Genomic DNA, 22,548 nt, shown 5'->3' with positions numbered 1-22,548 from the left:
CTCAGGTGTTGGGGCAAACAGCGGCGTTAAGTTCTGCCATTCAACAAGCCTCCAGAATTCCGCGAAAAATAGGAACGGAGTGTCTTAACTCTATATTCTCTCTGCCTATCCTGCTGTGTGTGGGATACTGCGTGAAGCTGATTTATTTATGTTAATTAGCTATTTTTATTCAACCATGCACAGGCATACCTAAGTAGTTTTTTGAATCGTTAGAATGAATGAAAACATAAATGTATTTGAAATAACCAACATAAACAACCACAAAACATGTTTTTCATAATATATATTATTTTCTACTATTGTGTATTTATTTTATTAAATGTATGAAAAAGAAACTTTTGATTTCTTAACTTTTATAAAGAAGTTATTTGTAGCTTTGTAAGAAATACTTATTTCAATGAAATAATATTATTTTTGAGACCGTTTTTGCCTGCCTGCCGTCGTTTGCCACTCGGGGGAAAGAAATATTATAATTTCATCGTTCTAGTTACAGCGCGGCGTTGAGTTTCGCCAAGTAAAAAGCCATGTTCCGAAAATCGGGTGGTGTGTGGGAAACGGAATTACTTAACACGAGGTTCCCCCTGCCTACAATGCTATGTGCTGGATACAGCGTGAAGCTAGTACTAGAAAACATTTTTTTCATAAAAAAATACAGAACCACACTTTATAATCGATCAAATCACTTCATAATTGTAGCCCATTACGCCACCATTAACTAAACATAAGTAATTCTATATTTTCTGCATAATGAAAGTTTGCCGACGGCATAAATAGGCAAGAGCCGGTTCTAGAAAGGAAACCTATACTTCCTCCGCAGGAAATTGAGAGTAAATTTAGTGAAAACTGCTTCGTTTACTATTTTGTTATCTAGTATTAATTGACTAGCGGTGACATCTAATGGCCACACATTAAACTAAGTATTAAGTAGTAATGTGCTCCCATTTAACGAACAGCGCCATCTATGAATAAAATAAAACGCCAGAGTTGCGAGTGGTCTTGGCTATTCGTCACTAGCTGTCGCTGCCATCTAATTCTTTATTCTATCACATTTTTCACGCATTTATTTGATTCTTTACCACTTCAAATACATAAAAATATTGATAAATATATTTTTTTTAAATAATCACAAAAAATAAAGGATAAAAAAATCAATGAATCAAAAAATTCTTACCTTTTCCTCCGCCAGCGTCATGCACCTGAGGCTTTCCACTCGGCACCCGCTGCATCGGTGACGCGCTCCCATAGTTCATACTGGTGTATTCCGAATTCATCGGTTCTTGCTTTATACCACTAGATGTCGCTGCTAATTTCTCAGCTAACAATGGATTCGCTGACGCTATGTTATACCTTCCATTATTTATATTGTTGGCCACAGCATGGTTTATTGCGTTAGTGCCAGATCTTAATAATTGCTGTAATCTTTGTTGGCCGTTATTGGGTAAGGCTAGCTGATTTTGTTGATAGTAACCTTGTAGTTGGTGTGTTGGTGATATGTTGTTGTTCTCCTCTTGCTGAAAATGTATAAGGATTTATATTAGGGGGGGCTTGATTTGGTAGCTCAAGTTAAAAATGAAAAAAGAATGATAATAAATAATATTTAGTTAGTTTAGTCTATCTAGAAATATCTAATTCAAAATAATCTAATATCGTTGATATAGATACAAGATCTAAGACGCTTCTTCTATAAGCTTCCTATACAAATAAAGTATAAATCTACCTTAATTTCAACAGGCGGCGCCGTAGCAGTGGAATTAGTAAGATCAGTGAAGAACGTATCAAAATTGTCAAAGGCAGTTTCGCCCAATTGCTTCAAAATATCATCAGGATCAGCTGCATCAGAGCCATCAGCCTCCAAGGTGAGGCCGCCAACGAAATTGGAAAGCTCAGCTTGGGACAGTTCCCCCAGAGACGTTGCCATTTGTAACTGTAATTGTGTAGCAGATTGCCCAGATCCAGTTACCGCGTCCTGAAATTATTAGAATATAATAAGAAAGCATCGTAGTACAAGAATAAGGTTAAGGGAGAAATATTTAAAGTAATTTCTTCGAGAGGGAATTAAAGCTATCGCCTGGCAATATAAGTCAGGCGCTATCCCATTGCGCTACTACTTGTAATGTATTTTTTTATACAATTAATTTGTAATGAGTTCGTGGTGTAGTCATGTATTTAAGCTATGTTTGTGAGTTAGATATTCACTCGAGGAGGTTTCAATGCTTTAAAATATTTTGTCGATCAAGCTAAGTACATCAATAATAAACAATATCAATCACTTTTCGTTTCAATTACAAAGCTCATTTACAATGATTAAAGACAAAAATTTCCATTTGGGTATTTAAACTGTAACAAGCATTTATAAACACCAAAAAACCACAGCATACCTGAAGGCAATTGGAGAGATCGACCATCCTGCCCTCATTCTCCGGCCACCAATCGTCTTCGATAAATGGCATCGCCAAAGGCACAGACGACGACCCCGCCACCTCGCCTCGATCACGCCAGATGGCGTTACACTCACACAACGAATATAAACACTAAATTAATAAATTCGTTTCAAAAGTTTGGCAGTTTATGGACGGACCGTACATTATTCGATGTGTTTTGTATATATTATTTTATTATTAGGTACTTAATGGAACACATTGTATTGTCGCTGCTGGCTCCGGCCAGGTTATCTAACACCCAGCTCTCCCGTTATCTTCAATAATGACCTGTGAAAATAGAAAGAGTAGGCTCTCACGCATTTCAAAAAATCTGCCCTAATTATGATATGCATACGTATATAAAGTAATTGTACTGTATATTTTTGTATTTTTTTTATACTAAGTCGGAATCATGTTGATCTTTAGGAAGGCTTTAAGCTTATCGATTCTTAACAATTAACAGGTAATAAATATTTTTAAAATAAACGTTGCCTAATTCAAAAATGTAATTTCAAAAAAAATTTTAGATGCTGTCTCTAGCAAAATTATTCGACGTTTAAATCTTTAGTTAGATAACTAACTTCTTTCTTACAAAACAAATGTTTTATTTCAACGATCTTTGTAAATACTTGCCAATAATAATTATAAAGTATACTATAGTATAGTAGTAGTGTGACGAGTTCACCTGGCGACGTCCCGGTGTATGTCGAACCTGCGTCGATGCGGCATAGAGGCAGCGCCGCACCAACAACCACTGCGTACACTATGCTCTGAAAATATCAAAAATTAATATATTAATTAATAAGCTTAAAATAATGATGCTTTCATCAAGTTGGGTTATATTCTATTGTTCTTAATAACGTTACTCTGCTGAAATGCATTTGCTTACGGTGGCGCAACTTAACGCTGAACTTTCGTTATCTAACCAGTCCGGGCATACATATATAATTTCTATATTTAACTAAAATAATATCAACACACTCCCAATTTTATTTAGAGAATGACAAAAAAATGCTGCAAAAATTATAATAACCGTCGAAGTCATCAACTTGAAGCGAAACAATAGTGACAATGCGCGGAAAGTAATATGCTTGTAAAAAAAAACAAAAGATATGATAAAAAGCATAGCTAGTTCATTGTACAAGACCTCTCACTACAATTATAATGTGCTCAAATACTTTTGTTTTCATACTTCCTACTCTCTTTCACTTTGTTTTAATTAATTATTGTTTGTAATTACATAGATTTGTTGTTTTTTGTGATAGATTATGATGAATGCTGCTTAAAAAGTGACGTTGAGTGTTATAAAAAAGTGAGTCTTAATTTTATTTAAAATTTTAAGTTGATGGAAAATTTAATGTTTAGTGTTAAAGTTATGACGTAAATAATATTTCAACAACTTAAAAGCTGCAAGACGAAATCCTACTTTAAGCGTTCTACAAGTTAGGCAGACGCTGACATTACGTACAAATCATTGTTTTTTTTTTATTTTAAAGTAGATTTCTAATAACGATCATAGATTTTTTGATTGATGCATAATTAAATAATTATATATACAATATTCATATAGTTGATTTGATAATATAAAATGTAATATAAAAGTATAATAAGCGAGAATGCTCATGTTTAATTCACATATATAACTCTATAATACATAATGAATCGTCGTTCATCTCAAAGAATAATTAAAATTCGTGAGAAGAGTCTTTTAATAGAAACACAACTACGAAAGTTGATTGCGCAATGAATCGATTTAACGGATTTCATTGTAAATTTACATATTGCACCGCCATTTTTATATTATAAGTGTAATTTTACATCGTGAAAAGTTGAAAAGTGAAATTGAGTTTGCGCGGCGTGACTGGTGCGTTGACTCGGCTCTTGCGGTTGTCATGCCAACCGGCGTCGTTACATAATAGCTACACGGCAAGATGCATTCTGTTTACTTTACATTATAAAAAGATTAAATATGATGTAGATTCTATCAGTATTAGTATTTTTTGAGGCCAGTCGTGGCGAAGGGGCTTAAAGTGTGACTGTAAAATTGACTGGTTGTGGGTTCGATCCCCATTCGAGGAGATGAAATATTTATTTAAATTTAGATTTCCATTTCTTTGCTCTGGTGTCGAAGAGAAGCGCGGCGTTAAAATAAATAGAAAATATCATAACAAATGATAAAAAAAAATATAATTTATCATTTTGTATTAATATTTATGTTTGTTTACACAGTTGCAGTTACAATAAATTACTGTCAATTTTTGATCTATTTGCAGTTAATGTTACACTATAATAATTGAATTTATCAAAAATAACATATTTTTCTAGTAACATAATAAAATATTTGTTACAACTATTATATATTAGATAAATTCTAGTTGACCTTGTTCATTTACTTCCTAGTGCACGCTACTATGACGACCTTGTTGTACACTATCGCAACATTGGCAATGAGTTCGACATATCGAGATAATATCTAATTTATTCGAAATATCAGCAAACATCGTAATTTTACATAATATTTACATTTGCTGACATTAAACAATTGATAATATTCTCTTAGAACGCCATCTGTTATCAAATAGACAAAAATCTACAAGTATAAAAATAATTGCAAAAAATATGTGCAACGTTATTCTACTTTATTGATTTCATAATAGCCGTAATTAAATACATTATTGGAGTTAGGAAGAGCCTTCAACATTCTATCACGAGATCTATCGAGAATGCAATGTCAGTATAAAAACAAGTTTCAAGTTTAACAACTCGAGGTTTGATTCATTCCTTCGCTTGTTTGTTTCATAAACTGAATAATTTAATTTTAAATAATAAAATAAAATATTGTAGAATGAACATATATTTTATTATAAGCCTTACATAGTTTTGATAATTTAATAAATAATTATTTAAAGTTATAAATAAATTATATTTTGCAAAACGTAACAAAAAGATATAATCTAAATTGAATCTACGTAAGTAGGAATACAGCTGTCACTTTGACGTCAAGGTGTCAAATTCAATGCTTATATATTGCAAATTGTGAAAAATATAGCTAAAACTTTAAAATGTCATCTGAATCGTCGTCTGAATCTGAAATTAGTGCTTGCAGTTCAAAATTTGATCCTGTTAAAGCGCTTTATGCAAACAAACCCAAACTTCCCATAACAACAGCGCCGTTGTACGACAACTTACAACAGTTCGAAGCGGCTTTAAAATATGATAACTTGCAAAGTACCTCTATTATTCCTGTTGGACACCGAGATCTTGTCATTAAACGAGAGGAAGCAAAGGAAATGAAGAAAAAAGAAGAAGAGCGTTTGCTACAAGAAAAGAACAAACAGCGTTTCGCTCAATATGAAGGTACGATTTTGAGGTTATGTTTTTATTATTGTCACTATGATATGCCATCCGCGTATAATAATACGCGGATGGCTAAATAATTATGACAGATACAATAATTTTCTTTGATTGTTAATGATTAAATAAAAATAAACGAAACGAAACGAAAATGACAAAACAAAGTATAAATTGGTAAATGTTTTATCAATACTTTGTAGCACTCAGTACACTAGATCATTAATTCAATTATGCATAAATAGTTTGCATGTTATATTAGTTTTTATGTCTAGTTACAGTTAGACAATAATAGAGTCACTTAACCCTTTGTGTATGTAATTTATAGTTTACGCATGAGGTCATCCGATGGTTGATGAACCTACATTTTTTATTAAGTATGTTTGCAAATAATTAAATCCATTGTGCTGAAAAGCGTTAGTGTCCAACAATAAACACAATGGTTGTGGATTCAACTTCTTATTCTGAAGAATAATTTATTAAATGAAAATATAAGATTAGTGGTCTTTATTAGATCTATATATTTCTATTAAATAGAATTTTACTTTATTAGTGCTTAATTCAACATTGAAATTATTATTAAAAATAATTAAATTAAATCAGTTTCACTCTGTATCCCATACACAGCAGAGTACGCAGAGGGAACCTAAGGGTTAGAACCTCAGTTCCCCACTTTCTGCCGAATTCAGGTGGTATTGCATATTGAGTGGCAGAATTCAACCCTTTGCCTCAACACCAGAGCGAAGAAATGGAAATATATGTTTTACAAGTCTCACTTTGTGCCCCTGTGTCACAACTAGACCCAAAACTATTATACTGTGAATATTTAACTTTCATGCATGACTGTATATGCCATTCATCCACAAGTGGGGTCTTGGCAACTAGTAACACAAGCTCAGAGCTTAGTACAAGAGTCAGTCTCACATGATTGTAAACAATATTTTATGTAAATAGACATACACCATTTTTTTAATTCATCATATAAAACGATGAATTTATAACAAAATGATGGGAATATTGTAGGAGTGAAACACACTTCATTCTCAACATTTGGCATAAGACAATGTCTTTTTTTTGTCTGGCCAGATTTGAAAATTGAAGTGAAATTTTAGGTAATCTAAAGAGTTATTTTTATTTTTTAACTTATCCTGCACAAGGCAGGATAAGCAGAGGGAATCTGGAAATCTAATGTTAAGTCACTCCATTTCCATAAAGATAAATTGAACCCACAACTGTTACGTTTACAGTTGCATGTTTCGGCTTCGACTTTAAAAATATATTTACACATTGAGGTCTTTTAATATACATATTTGTTGAGGAAATAAAGTTGTCAAATTATATATTCAGTAACAATTTGTTTCTTACAAGTATATCATTGTAACTGTCGGTATATTCTAGTTTAATTTATGTAATATCTAACTTGTAAGTAAATCTTAACTACAATATAAATTATGCCAGTAGTCAATTGTTTGATTAGGCAGTTTACAGTGATATACATGACACCACAGCATGAATCTAAATAGTCAATATTTCTCTTTTTTCCCTTTTTCCCAAAAAAAAAATACAAGAAACCATTATTCCCCTTTCCGCATAGCTCGTCACTAATGACATAACAGTATGCCCATTGCCCAGTGGCAGTCAACCCTCCATGCGTACGGCGGTGGTGCCCGGGTCACGCACGAGGTCAGTCTAGGCCGTTCAACGCGCGGCTCTGTGTCACCGACGGTCGTTACCCCCGCCGGGATAAACGGTTATAGGGTTACCATGTAGTGCGGAAAGTTGATTTTTTTTTAGCTTCACGTTGAATCCCGCACTTGGCCATGACAGACTTAAACACTCCGTTCCCAGTACGACCGTTCCTCAATTTCCGCCGAATTCTGAAGGCATTACGTGTTAAGTGACGGAACTCAACGCCGTGGTTTGCCTCGGTGCAAGAGCGAGAAAATGAAAATATTAAATATTTAATTTCCTCCAGTTTGAATTGAACCCACAACAATGCGTTTACAATTAACTTTTCCTATATATAGGATATAGATATACGATTAGTTAGTAGTAAAAAGATGTAAGTGCTTTTTTCTTTTAATAGATATGATTTTAGATGTTTCCTTTGAATTTTTTATATAAATTATTTATTTATTAGTGATTATTCTTTTAAATAAGCACTTATACGTAAAGCCTAGATAGTCTTAATTTAATCTTAAAACTTAGCCTGTTAGAGCTTTAGCTATATAATACTTAACATAAATTACAATGTAAAATGATGGTTATAAGAGTAGGTATCCCATAACAATATATACGCCTGGCAACCCCAGGCCACCCAACCACTTGTGTGGCTTCGACGCGTGCGAGCGGACGCAGAGAGCGTGTGAATGAAATAATTAGGGGAATAACCGTCTTATCTTTATTACTTTTACGATGAAACGTCATTTCATTTGTTTATCACTAATTTCGATTCATTTTCAATATTTTTTTTGACGTTTTGATATTGATACTTGTACTTTTAAGAGCTTTCTTCTTAAAGTACATATGTAGGTATGTAAGTAGGTATGTAGGTGTTACATAAATATCTTTAACTGTGTTAACCGATTACAAAAATTTGGAGGTTCTTAATTTAATTAGATTCTGTTTGTTTTGCGATTACTTTTTTTTAAATTTGCTATTTATAAATGGATTTTGATGAGATTTTCTTTATAGATTACGTCATTTTGCGTAAATAGTCATATAAAGAATAATTTAAAAGCCAAGTTTTTTTATTTAAAAATTGGTTAATGCGTATCATTGCTTCGTGTGGTACATAGTGGATCTTGAGCAATTTATTCTAATGACGGAACATTAGTATCAATTTCACTTCAATTGGTCCCCTGTGTTCTAATTAAGACGAACACACATTTCTAGTTTCTATTATCTATGTTATATTTTGAAATATAAAAAGGACTCGTTCTCGGAGTTTACCTTCGCGCTTAACCTATGTACCAGAGCGAGGAAATCAATATAATTCATTCCCTAGCGAGAAGGGATTCGCGGTAGTTGCGGGATAGAGCGTGAAGGTGAAAAATTAATAAAATTAATATATAGTCCTTAAAAATACAAATTTAGAGAACATAGTCAAGCGCAAAAGCTAGTGTGACATAAACCGATATACGTCCGTATTTCTTAGTTTAGAGCCTATAAAAGTTTTATTAGCATGTCTATGGATATTTTTGTTTAACCAAATTATAGCAGATATTTAGATTGTGAAAACAATATTAACTTTTTTATATATTTTGTTTGAGTTTATAGAACTTTCATTGTTAGCTGAATCGGCTTCACGCTGTATTAGCAGAGTAGACAGAGAAATCCTAGTGTTAAGACACTCTGTTCACCTTTTTCCGCTGAATTCTGAAGGCATTGCGTGTTGAGTGGCGGATTTTAACGCTGCGCTTTGCCTTGACACCAGGGCGAAGAAATGAAAATAATTATTTCATTGCCTCAAGTGAGGTTCGAACCCACAACTATTCACGCTTACAGTCACACATTTGTGCCTTGCGCCACGATTGGCCTGTCAGCTGGAATATTACGTTATCTAAAAGTTCTAGAAAATATCTATGGCAAAATTTTTTTTGGTATCTACTCTTCATTAATACTATAAAGCCGAAGAGTCTGTTTGGTTAAACGAGCTATTCCCAGGAACTACTGCTCACTGATTACTTTTTTGAAAATATATCCATTTAAACTTAATATTTGTATGTATATAGCGGCTATCGTAGCGCAATGGAACAGTGTAAACGCTATGGTCGTAGGTTTGATGTCACTCGGAAGAATAGTTATAATTCAATCATTTTAATTTGGTAGACCAACCGAGGCTTTGAGTTTCCGCACTCAACATACCACGTCCTAAAACTGGCGAAAAGTGGTCATAACATTAGGTTCCCTCTGCCTCCCCTGCAACCTCCTCCTACGTGGAGCACGGCGTCAAACTGTCTTTATACGTATATATAAAGTAAACGATATGAGGTGACTACAGCTGCACTTAGGGCGACACTGTCACCAGACTACCTTGAGCGTCTCGCATTTTGGTCATCACGGTTATTTGGCGCATAAGGAAAAGGATCTCTTTTCTTGATATGTATTGAAAAGCCTTCTTTAAGTTTAATTGAACGTAAAATTGTATTTTTTTTCCCTTTTTTTGTTTGTTACGTAATCTTTGCATGGTGTATTTGAATTAATGAGAACGGTATGTTTTTATTATAATTTTGATTCATTTATATTTATTCTCTATATTAATTATCATAGAGATTCGGGAAATCCACCTTCTCCAAGGAACCAATGTAATTTCGGCTGTGCGTTGTCTATCAATGATTCAATAAAAGAAGAGAAAAAAACACAGAAGGGTAGGCAGAGAGAACTTAGTGTTCGGACACTGCGTTCTCCACTGTAAAAGATGAGTTTTATATATTTATATTATGTTGTTAGTTATATTAGTATGATGTACTTTAGCAACAACAATATGTATTAACATAGCGTCCGTGACCCGTCAGCCTTGATACAATGTCTCACTCAGTCTGTTATTGCAACGCAGTGGGTTGTTATTATAAAAATATGATGATTTTTATTATTTTTTTTTGTATCTGTGCTTTGTTTTATTAAATTGAATAATAATTTTTATTATCTGTTCTGCTTTTTTGTTGTATTTCTCATCAACAATATTATTTCTTTTTTACTAAAATAAAAGAATAACTGTTTTTTTTTGCATGAACCTCGTGTAAACAATAGATTGGTTTAATGGTGCATTTTAAAGATATGTGGTATGTCTTTACATAAAAGATTTTTTTTTATTTTATTGATATTCTTTATTTTACCTTCACGTTGTATACGACGTACTTCTTCCCCTCTATTCGGCTAATTTTCGAGACATTGCGTGTTGAGTGGCGGGACTAAATACCGCCCTTTGTTTTATGGTAATAAAAAGCGAAAATCATCAATCATCAAGTGAAAATATTTTTCCCACTAGTGGATATCAAACTCGCAACAATTGCGTTTACTAGCACACAGGTAGTGTCTACACAACTATCAAATTAAACATTCGAAACTTCAAATCGAAATGAAATAAGAAATAAAGAACATCTCCGTAACTAAAATTAATGTGCATTTTCTAATGAATAAAACAAAAACTCTCACTTCTCTAGTCCATTACAAAATCGCTAGTATATTTCACCTATTATAACAGAACAATGGCAGTGCGTTTCAAACTTTATATAGGGCCGGCATGCAATTGCGTGATACGGCCGAATGTTTTAATGTTTTATTATTATTGCTTTATTTCTCTTACAAATTTATTCTAGAGATATATCAGTTAATTCTGCCTTACATTGTTGAGCTGCGGAACATAGCGCCGCATATATTTTTAGCCCAACCTTTAAGTCTAGCTAATATCAATAAAAAAATAAGAAAAAAAAACGCCTCATGTTGCCCTACTTCGCAGCTCCCGGAAGTATTTGTTAAAATTTTACTACCAATTGGGAATTAAACCTACAAAGAACGTAGACATTACCGATGACCAATTATTTATATGACAAAAATGGGTAGAAAGTCTTACTCAACCACAAGCACACCTGGTCCAGTACTTGCACTGTACTGGACTAGGCTACAGTAATTCAAGCCTAATTTGAAACAAACGATTTTATCATCGCTTAATTAGAGTATCCATACTGTTTTATATTACGGAAGCTGGTAACAACCAACTATTACGAGATTGTATTCGATTGTAAATAGATTTAGAGTGAAGATTGCATCGATGTATCGAAATCGATATTTGAAAATTGATTTTGTAATAAGAGCCAGTATTATTCTACTTACAGTAAAATATTCTGTAAGTTGTATGCCTTTTGCCTTACAGTCGATGTCCGTGGGTACGAATCAAACTCGGGGTAATGATTAATTTTATTTTGTCGGTCTAGTAACAAGATAAAGTAGTATTATTATGTAACACAACAGGATTTTTCTTCTTTTTTTTTATTCGACATATAAAGAGAAGCTAGTATCAAAAAACTCATTTTTTATTTAAATAATTAAAAACACTATTATTTGAGATAGATACCGTCGTGGCGCAAGGGGCACAAGCTGGCGACTGTACACGCGACAGTTGTGGGTTCTATTCCCACTCGTGGGTGTGAAATATTTAAAATTTTCATTTCCTCGTTCCGGTAACGAAGAACACGTGGCGTTGAGTTCGAAAATTATATATATTTGACCACAACCAATAAAATCAACATGTTATATATGATTTAGATATTTACATAATATGTAATATGTAGCGAGATCTAACAAACAAGTAATTGAAGCGTAAACTCATCATGTCAACGAGATACCCCGCCGTACCTACTTTCGCGTGTTGCATAACCGCTTTCCACATGAGTGGGACGCACGCTTGCACCCTGGAGCCATCGGTCAGTGACACTGCTCTTGCTACTAATATCTTATTTATTATTGTTATGTGTGGTGTAGGGTAGTTTAGGTAGCTAGTGTTATTTAGGGTAGTTTGAGAATGTAGTGATTAGTCACTCTGCTCTCTATTATTGTATGATGTTGCGTGTTATCCTGTCTTATCGTATCTTTAGTATTATTATAAAGGTAAAGAGTATATTTGGTTTAACATGCTAACCGCAGGACCTATTGGTTTGAATTTATAAAATATTTTTGCGTAAGAAAGAGATAAATATATTTTCCATTAATTAATAAAGCCTAGCCATGTTACATCACGTAATCGTTATGCGGTAATCCTTTGAATCTGTAGTCATTTAATTCTAATATGGTAAGAACTAGTCTAGGATATGAAAATATTTTTTTTCATCGCATGAGAAGCGAACCCAAAACCATATGTGCAAGATCCGATTTACAAGCGTAATGTTGCTAAGAATATTAGTAAAAAGTATATAATTTTTTTAACAGTTTGTTTATACAATGTTCTTAACTTATTTCAATATAATCTTTAAATTCTTCTCTAATCTTCTTTTTATATTTACTAGTTTTTAGAAATTATTATTATCTGTATGCTATTTGATAGATCGATTGCGATCAAACTTTCACTAGTAGTTAGTTACATTAATGATCAAAGAGAACATTAATATGTATAATTGCGCGTTCTAAATATTCGACTAGTAATTAATCATATTTAATCTAATATACGTAAATACTTTATGCAACTTACATAAGCACTTTCCACGTAAGATTGCTCGCCCTGAAGTGTGGGTCACTGACATCCCATAGAATTATCTCTACTAATACGATAAATAGAAAATTGTACAAGTATCTTTTTCAGATTGAATTGTACTGAAAATGTGTGTCCGTTTATTTCAAATTTTATCAGATTTTTTTAATGATTTTGGGATATTTGAGATCAATTGATAATTTAACTAGACATGTATATTTCATCTAAAAATGCTTTATATACAAATATCTTAGGTTTTTTTTTCTATTCTATAGTAAGAAACACTTTGCACCCTCTGCCTCTAGTTAGGTCATTGCCCGAAGTATAATAAAAAAAGTCTCGCAGTTCGCACCTGAAGGAGAGACAAGTGGGAGTCACTTTCCATTATTCATGTCATGGATTGAATTTGAATTTGGTTATGGTATCGATATTAATTATAAATTTGTGTTTATAAATTCATAGAAATGTATTATTTAAATTTGTTGACATAAAAAAGAAAGTTACAATTTTTTTAATATTTTGCTTCTTTATATTAAACAATTTATTTTAGGTTGTTATGTTTCTAAATTACACATGTATGTACTGTGATAAGCACTGTATATGTATCTGTTAAGAAGGTTTGTATAAAAACAAACATATGTAAGTATTCAATTGAAAACTGCTTCCTTTTATAATGTATAAAAATAAATGGTTCAGGGAGTGCTTGGACCATCGGTCGTTGATCCTCGACTGAAAAAACACACTTCATTTGTTTATTATTGAATGTTTCGACAAAGTGAGGCATAAACATAAAAATCGAATGCAATAAAAATTACTCTTGTTTAAAATTGCTAATTGAATATATAAATAAAAATTCTTTACTGTTTATTTCGCGTGGAAAAAGGGGAACTTAAAAACTTCTCACGGAAGTCATATTGGTTAAAATAATAAATTAGAAATAAAAACAAATTAGATTTACGCTGTATCCCGCACACAGCAGGATAGGCAGAGGGAACCTAGTGTTAAGACAGTCCGTTCCCCCCTTTCCGCTGAATTCTGGTGACATTCCGTGTTGAGTCGCGGAACTTAACGTCGCACTCTATCATATTACCAGAGCGAGGAAGTGAAAATAAAGATGCCTGCAATACCCAATATTGCAAACAAGTTGCCGATGTAGTATAACGCCGTTATCGCACCGGCAAGCGTCTGCGCGTGCTACATCTTATCGTAGCTATATTTATCGCAGTATTACTTCACTCTAAACGACTCGCTATAAATTAGACTCAGTAGGTTAGGAATACACTAATGATTATCTATTAAATAATATTATTTAATAGTATTATATATGTTATATAAACGTCAAAATATTGTATTCGTTTCTTTAATTGATAGCAATGATCACACCTGTATACATCCCAGAAAATAAAGATAAAAAATACTATTAACAAATATATTTTAATTAAATATTGTAAATGTAAATTGATAGGAAACCTTTAATGTAAACTATTTAAACAATCTAATAATTAGATAAAGTCGGCACGTGTTACGCTTGCAACGGAACGCAAACGGAAGTGATGCAACAGATTCGGCGCGCATCTGTGTAAACATGGCGTATGTTTAACGTGACCAGAATTTCATTCTAATTTGAGACAGCGGGCCCGCTAATGTTTTACAACAAACAACAAAACAGTTATTTGTATTATTTTATGTATGACAGTGTAATAAACTGTTAATACGAATTTACGGCATAAAATTATGCCTTTATTTTTCGGCGTAAGTTTGTATTAAAAAATATGTAAATTATATTAAGCACAAATTGACTAAATATTAATTATCTTGTATTTAAAAAATATAATTTACAATACTAATAAGTAAAATATTTTAAAATAACATTTATTTCTTATCTATAATCACAGATAATAAATGAATATTTTTAATCTGTACCCAGAGTCCCGGTAAAAGCAGGCCGTGTGGCTTACACCCAGCTTTTCTGAATGGTATGATGTTTCCCGCGCTCGCGGCCGACGACCCCGCGCTCGGTCACCGCCCCATAGAGTGAAAGTAATTCGCGATCGGCGACCGCATGCTACAGCAATGTTGCATAGATTTATTGCATGTTACGTTGTTTTTGCATGGACACTTCTGTTTTAGGTGATGTTTTGTTATAAAAACTAATATTATATACGTAATTACATATTTTTGATAGATTAAATGTAGATCTAAAGGAAGAAATTCATAATTATTAATGATATTTCTGAGTGTTATATAACTTTTAATGTATAAGGTTGAACGTGGTTTATGTGGTTTAAAATGTCACTACCAATATTTATACCAGACAAATGACAGCGTCAGTTTCTGATATAATAAGTATTATAATAGCATATAAATGTTAACTATTTATATTGTTATGGTATATGTAAACAATATAGCAAATTTTATTTACTTTATTTAAAACATCTTTCGAATATTATGGTTTAAATAAAAAAGATTATTTTTTTCCATTACGCAATATGTGTAGATAAATAAACTAAAAAAATTAACAGCGGAATAATTTATCACTAAGATATTTACCTAAATAAATATAAAAGAAATAGATAGTAAATGTTTCATACAATTATTAATTACAATCGTATCACTGTTCGCCGTTTGAGATTTTTGACCGAATCAATGAACGCGTTCTCACGCAATTTTACGAAGTAATCTCCGCTTTTGTTTTGATATTTATTTTAGATACATCTTCTTATAAACACAAATATATTGATTTTAATAATAATTCTTATGTGGAAAAAAATAGTTCCTGAGATTAGGGTGTTTAACCAAAGTAGATGAAATTGAACTACCACACATACGTTTTAATTATTTCTTTGTAGTGTACATAAAAAAAATAAATGGTCAAAATTAAAAAAATAAAGCTCCTTATCATAATATAAATGAAAAAACATCTTTTTACAAGGGAACCATATGTTTTATATTTTCTTTACTGCGGTGTAAAGGTTGACGTATTCGCAAGAGTCGTTGCTCTCGGTGCTTAGTGTAACGAAAAACACCTGTGAAAATAATATCGATCGTGATGGCTTTCTTGTTTGTATTTGGGGTGCATTTTCAATTTTTTTACAGATAAGATTTTAAATCGATCTGTTCTACTCTGTCTATTTAATGACGTGTTCAGTGGTTGAACCACTTTTAGCTTATGATGATTAATGTAACGAAAATTGGAAACCACCTTATCAAGAGTTTTGAAAACTATAAGAAATGAATATATAACTATGCGCGGCTTCGACCGCTTAAATTTCTTATATTATAGCCAAATATAAGTATAATTTTAGTAGCATAAACATAAAAAATCCTCCAATCTGGATATAAACCCACGACCTTTAATCCCTGTGTGTTAAGTTACAGTACGATTGCGCCACAACACCGCCATTTTCTTAATTGTTATATGATACTTTCTAACAGCGATGAAGAGATTCAAAGGAAACAGTTTGGTCATGAGGTGAATCTAGTTTTAATGTTAATGTTTAGAACATTAATTATTCAGCTCAGTAATTGATTGTTCCTACCTAAGTATTAGTTTGGAACTTTACAATTATTCTTAAGAAGCTTGCCTAGTGTCAAGATACTCCACTCTCCACCAGATTTTGAGATAGGTTCTGGGTGGAACTGAACTTCCCGTTTTATCTTTGTAAGAGGGGAATAATGTAAATATTTTCCCCGAATAGGGATCGAATTCACAACCATCGAGTTTACAGTCAAATGATGTTCCTCTGCGAAACGGTGACTTCAATTTTAAACTGGGCAGAAATTAGAAAGAAGAGAGTCACTGCGTTGCCAAAAAAAGACTTCATCAGTTAATTGAAAGTAAACGTATCTACTTATACTTCTAGTGCACTAGGTTAGGTCTCTACAATTAGGGTAGTTTAGTTTACACTAAAAGTTGTGTGGTGGTAACCGGTACTATAGTTCATATACTTATTGCTTAGTATAGGTTTTAAATAATCGTAAAGAGCATGTCTTTATGAGGTAAGAAACCTTTACTTAGCCTATGATTATGTTATAACAGAGTGTCAAGACCCTTGACGTTTCTTTATAAGTTGCATCGATTGCTTCACAACTTTCTATGCACTGTAAAGCAGAAGTGAACTATTGGCCTAAAGTACCAATTTACCCTTCCAATAGAAAGGTACATTATATTACGATTTTTTTATTATTAAAATTTAAGAGAGTGAAAGAGTAATTTAACAAAAGATAGGATAAACCAAAACAAAGAAATGATATCGATATGACTTTTAGTTTATGTAATCACACTTTAATATTTTAATGTAATACCTTACAATTTTTTAAATAAAGTAAAAAAAATCTTTATTTGAAATCGGTTCAAAAGGTCTACCAGAAAGGATAAACTATATCTAGATATAAGTCTCAAGCTCAAGTCAAGGAATTAATTTAATATGTTTTTCAATCATAAAAAATTTACTTTTACATGTTTTTTATAGTAATTATTATGTATAATTTACTTCTTTTCAAGATGGCAGGTGTACTGAATGATTGATTGTTTCGTTATATACAAAGATATGATTATGATGATACTATAATGTCAGAATAGCATTATTTACTTAGTAGTTTCTTAAATGCCTTATTTGCTGAAGAGACTGTATCTTATCTTTCCTTAATTATATGATTAATTCTTTATTTTTCTGTTTTGTCGGTTTCGTTTCATAATAAACTAAAGCTGTACTTGTACCTAAAGGTTAAATATTTTATTGTGGAGAGCCAGCTAGTGACACATTACTTAGCTGAATGTTCATAATGACGATGACAATGACGATTTTAGGTAACTGAATCCAAAAATCGAACACAAAAACAATTAAAATTTGAAATTATATTATGTTTTTCTTTTTCAGGACTTGTTACAACACCTAGGATAAGGAAAAAGGTTAAAAATGTGTTGACACGTATAGACGATATGATTGGTCCTCTCTGTGCCCTTAAAGATTGCGTAGACCAAAGGTTGAGGATAAAGGTAAGTTTAATTATTACTCAGAATTGATATTACACCGTTAATTGTAATTAATTTTATGAAATATGAGTCGACGATCGACAAATTTGCAAATGGGAGAGAACCCTTGGCTTGGGAGGCTTGCCAATCTTTGCTATTCTAACCTATGTATGAGAGAAGGAGAATTACCTGTTTCTATATATAATGGCAAATTTATATCTACAGATCCTTGTGATAACGATTGCTTGTCTATTTTGTCGTCAAATTTGTGTGGAAATTAGTAAAATTACTTTTTTACAATAAAAAATTATTTCCATAAAATATGTACCTAAATTAATTTTCCAAGCATTGCATGTTATGTGACAGAACCCAACGCCGCTTTTATTACCAGAGCGTGGAAATGAAAATTAAAGTATAGTTCCAAAAATACAATTTCACCATAAAACTTCTGCATTTTATCCCGGAAAATATAAAATTTATATAGCTGTTACACAGTCTCAACGATAATGTTAGTTTAATGCGTGCATTTTCGGCCATCATAACTACAAAGGGCCTTTTGCATCCTTTGTGCAACTGGCGTTCTGCCAACCCGGAACACATCAACCGATGACAGACGATGCTGTGCCAAAATAGATGTAGCTATGCCTAGTTTGAACATCATTAAAGAGAATGTAGTAAAATTTTGTAATTTAACATAATTTTATGGTTTACTAGCTCTTGTCAGTGGCTTCGCCCGCATGATTTACATAATATAGCTTAGCGACAGCAAAAACTATTTTTGAATTCTAACCAATAGTACCTGAGATTAGCGCGTTCAACCAACCAGTCTTTATTTTAGTACAGATATTAGAACAGATTGTGATGATGTCTAAGTAAAACTAATCGAATTATTCATAATTTATGGAGACCGTGAATGGGACAGCATCAGACTGTAACGTGATATTTGGCTCAACTCAAATGTCTGAACAATTTTAATTTCTTTGATGAAATAAATAAAGTCCAGCATCGAGTTCTACTACTTAACAAGTAGTGTCTGTTGTTCAGACGGAAAGTGGAGAATCTCCATCCCTCTATCAACCGTGCTATAAGCGTGTAGCTAATTCAAACGTTAAACGTTAAAATTTACATACACTATTGTACTAAGAAAAAGCTAAGAAGAAATATAAAATACGAAACTTAATCAAAAACTAACAAGAGATAAAAAAGATGATATTCATAATACATCCAACCGTATTGCGCCAAGTACCAGAAACAGCCCAGTGACTCAGAAAGACCTAGGAAGAGCCTTGTCGTACGTCACCCGATGCGCTGGCGCACGGCTATTAAAAGCGTTCCATTTGCAATGTAAGCGCACAAAGAATGTTGGTACCGTGCTAGACATGAAAATATTCTGCTTAAACTGTTTTAAAGGGATAATAGACTATAATATATTAGTTGAGCCAAGCGAGTGACTGTAAGTGCGACTGTTGAATCAAGTCCTACTCTGAGAAATGAAATTCAATATATATTGAATATTTTCTTTTATATTTTCTCGCTCTGGTAATGAAACGGCGCGGCGTTCAGTTCCTCCACTCAATAAGCAATGGCAATGGGTTTTAACATCACATCTGAATGAAAAATAATATATCTATAGTGACGACTTTTTTAATTAAAGAAAATTGCCAACAAAGCCACTAATTTATTATTTTTAATTTTTTTAAAACAAAAATCTTTTAGAAATATTTATATTCGCAAATATAACGATCAATTTAATAAAACAATTATATTAACAGTAAATTGATAAATTCCTGTTTATAATATATCTGTAACTTCTCACGTCTTTATTTTATTAACAGTGAAATGCTTAAGAGATATCGCCCATCCATCATCATTTCTTTGGGAGTTCCAATTTCCTGAATCGTGGGTGGTCTCGTCAATCGTTGACCCATCTTTGTATGCGTGTTGACTATTATAGTGACATATATATATGAATGCAGTTTGTATGAATACTTAGTCGGAGGTTTCTAGTTGGGTTCCTGCTCGTAGCATAGCATGATACATTATATAGACAAGAAAATTTAAGACCTAGTATTGGTATTAAAATATGTATATTTATTTTATTGTTGTCCATCTCGCATATATAATTAGTGTAATGTAAATGAATAGTAAAAACGGGCAAGTGCGAGTCGGTCTCGCGCACGATCAGTTCCACCCCATTATGTATATGTATATAAAAACGGCAAAAAAGTTCTAGTTAGTTAAGTGTTCGCTCATCATTTTCTGCCCAATTTTCAAGACAATCTGTGTTGAATGGCGGAAATTAACGTTGCAGTTTGTCTAACTATCACGACGAAATGCAATTCTTTTTCAAATGCAATGCAATTCTCCTCGCGGACATCGTACCCACAATTATCGCGTTACAGTAAATTGACTTTGACATATTATTATTATTGATTCTCCTCACATTTAACAAATTATAGTATTGAGTGAAAACAATAAAATTTAATAACAATTTTGTTCCAATTTTCTCAGTGTTTAGTATTCACATATAATTACGTATCTTATAAATTTTGGAGTTAAATGTTTATTGTCTCCCTGACCTCGTCGTTTCCCCCTTTTAACTAAATTTCGTAATTGTACAATTTGTGTGTACATGCGCCGACCTATCTTTACCTTGAATTTTAATTATTTGATTACAAAAAACAAATATGTGGAACTAAGTGTGTATGTATATTTGTATGTGTACTGAAAATAGAATATGTAACTAAGAAACTCTGAAAGAGAAGAAAGCTTAAAAGCTTCTTAGCATTCCATGGGTGTTCATCGGGTTGCAGGGAGAAAACTCGGGGCAGTGTCTAATATTTTTTATCTTCTGGTATTGGTAAAAGTACTACCGAAATAAGTATTTACGATTAGTACAAAATAATATCTGTTTAAATTTACAAAGAATAATAAATAATATGAACTTATAAAACGTAAAAGTAACACAAAAAAGTTCTCCAAGCAATTAAAAATATCAAAAACTTATTTCGATAAATTAAAAGTTACAAAGCTCTATGAAAGCTCCAAAAGAATTCTGAATGTCAAATGTTATCTAGACATCCAACTTTTATTACAAATATAAATAAAGTTCACATTGAATTGAGAATGTTTGCTATCTACCGTCGTTTTTCCCGAGATTAGGTTGTTATTTAGATTGGTTTATTCGTCGGAGTTAGTCGACAACTACAATGCAGTGTACGGCGATGAAAGTCCGCTGTTACAGATAAACGAAGAGAAAGGGAACACGCCGAATGACTTTAATTCAGGCTGTTTCTCCCATTTCTCTTAGGGAGAAATCTGGATATCCAACTTCTCAAAAGTTCTCAACACGAGTTTTGAGCTCCGAAAAACTAAAATATAGAATGAAAGTGACATTCAGGCATATAACTTTCTGTATAAAGGTTGTTATCAGAATATTAATTTAACGGGACGAGAGAGTTTTAACACTACGTCCCCTCTGCGTGAAGCTAAATAAAAAAAAATACTTTCCTGAAAAGTTATATATTGTTAAAAATGTAAAATTTAATTCAATATTAATATCACAAACAATTTACGCCCACAGGTAGTTTAAAATTTAAGTGACTCGCTCGCAAATTTACATTATCAGCCATAGAAAGCTTTCGAACGTGCTTAAATTTCACTGTAGAATAGATGGTCTTGTCGTAAGTCCAGCTTAGAGTGTCAACCGTGTTATGATTTATGGCCATATGATTCATTTGTCTAATATTTTTAGATTAGTGCAGTTGATCCTGTTGAACCTAATGATGTCCGTGAAATATGTGACTTCGGACAATGCTTTCAGTAATTATCTTTAAATATATAGCATAAGGGCTTTTAGTAACATGTAATCGATCGTTCTTTATTATTATCTGATTTAAATCAGGTATATTCTATCTCAGGCAACAGTCCAAGTTTCATTATAATCGGTTCAGTAGTATTTTAAGGCATAGATAGCCACCCATTTATGGAGAAGAGGTGAGTAATATAGTAGTAGAAATCTACATAATTGACAGGCTTTTAAAATCGGTAATTTCCTTTTTATTACTATTCCATCTGATAATTTGAAAGACTTCTAACCTTTTAACAGTGAAGTGTGTACTATCACTAAGCTTTTTAATATTCCGTAAAATATAGAATAATAATTGTTTTAAGCATTTTTTACAAAAAAGGAAACAACTAGTACATAAAATTAGAACGCCAATGTCTGAAGTATTGTTGCACGAATCGAAAAATAATGCGCACGCGCATTCTTATTTTAAAAATATTCAACGGCGCTCCAATGAAGGCCGCCGCCTGTCGCGAGACTTTGTCATTACTGTGTGTTACGCGCATGCGTGCTCCACGTGTGTACTGTTGACAAATAAAGTAGGAAAAACTATCTAAAAAGCGTATTAATTGGACCGTTTATTTTGAGAGTGGTGTAAGTCCATTTTCTTTTGTTTCGAGAAAATTAAAGGTTAGTATGTCGATGATTATGCAATTTCATTTACCGACTGATTTTAAGTTGTTCAAAACATGAGTTTTTTTTGAGAAATTAAACACGGACTAGTTATATATAAAAAAAATACATTAAATTAAGCATGAATTACGTGATA

General features: G+C 32.4%; 2 protein-coding genes across 3 annotated transcripts in view; one reads left to right on the top strand and one right to left on the bottom strand.

Annotated features, from left to right (window-relative positions):
* Eip74EF (Ecdysone-induced protein E74) overlaps positions 1-22,548 on the bottom strand; it is a 166,732-nt gene that overhangs the window by 101,403 nt on the left and 42,781 nt on the right. The window contains exons 4-7 of one of the 2 annotated variants that reach the window (XM_085193412.1): positions 3,054-3,190; positions 2,379-2,708; positions 1,718-1,966; positions 1,172-1,511 (exon numbers count right to left, since the gene is read on the bottom strand). In XM_085193412.1, the coding sequence (XP_085049538.1) occupies positions 1,172-1,511; positions 1,718-1,966; positions 2,379-2,450 (661 nt within the window). In that variant the 5' untranslated portion in view covers positions 2,451-2,708; positions 3,054-3,190. The remainder of the gene's footprint in view (positions 1-1,171; positions 1,512-1,717; positions 1,967-2,378; positions 2,709-3,053; positions 3,191-22,548) is intronic. The other variant, XM_085193411.1, reaches the window with a different exon arrangement.
* The window catches only part of Lsm11 (U6 snRNA-associated Sm-like protein LSm11), a 33,948-nt gene continuing 16,808 nt past the window's right edge, over positions 5,409-22,548 (top strand). The window contains exons 1-2 of the mRNA XM_085193415.1: positions 5,409-5,777; positions 17,838-17,956. Coding sequence (XP_085049541.1) covers positions 5,483-5,777; positions 17,838-17,956 — 414 coding nt within the window. The 5' untranslated portion in view covers positions 5,409-5,482. The remainder of the gene's footprint in view (positions 5,778-17,837; positions 17,957-22,548) is intronic.

The sequence above is a fragment of the Heliconius melpomene genome, chromosome 11 (assembly GCF_056956725.1).
Source record: "Heliconius melpomene rosina isolate 202511_hmr_F chromosome 11, ASM5695672v1, whole genome shotgun sequence".
Taxonomy (NCBI): domain Eukaryota; kingdom Metazoa; phylum Arthropoda; class Insecta; order Lepidoptera; family Nymphalidae; genus Heliconius; species Heliconius melpomene.
This window is presented reverse-complemented; position numbering and strand designations above follow the sequence as displayed.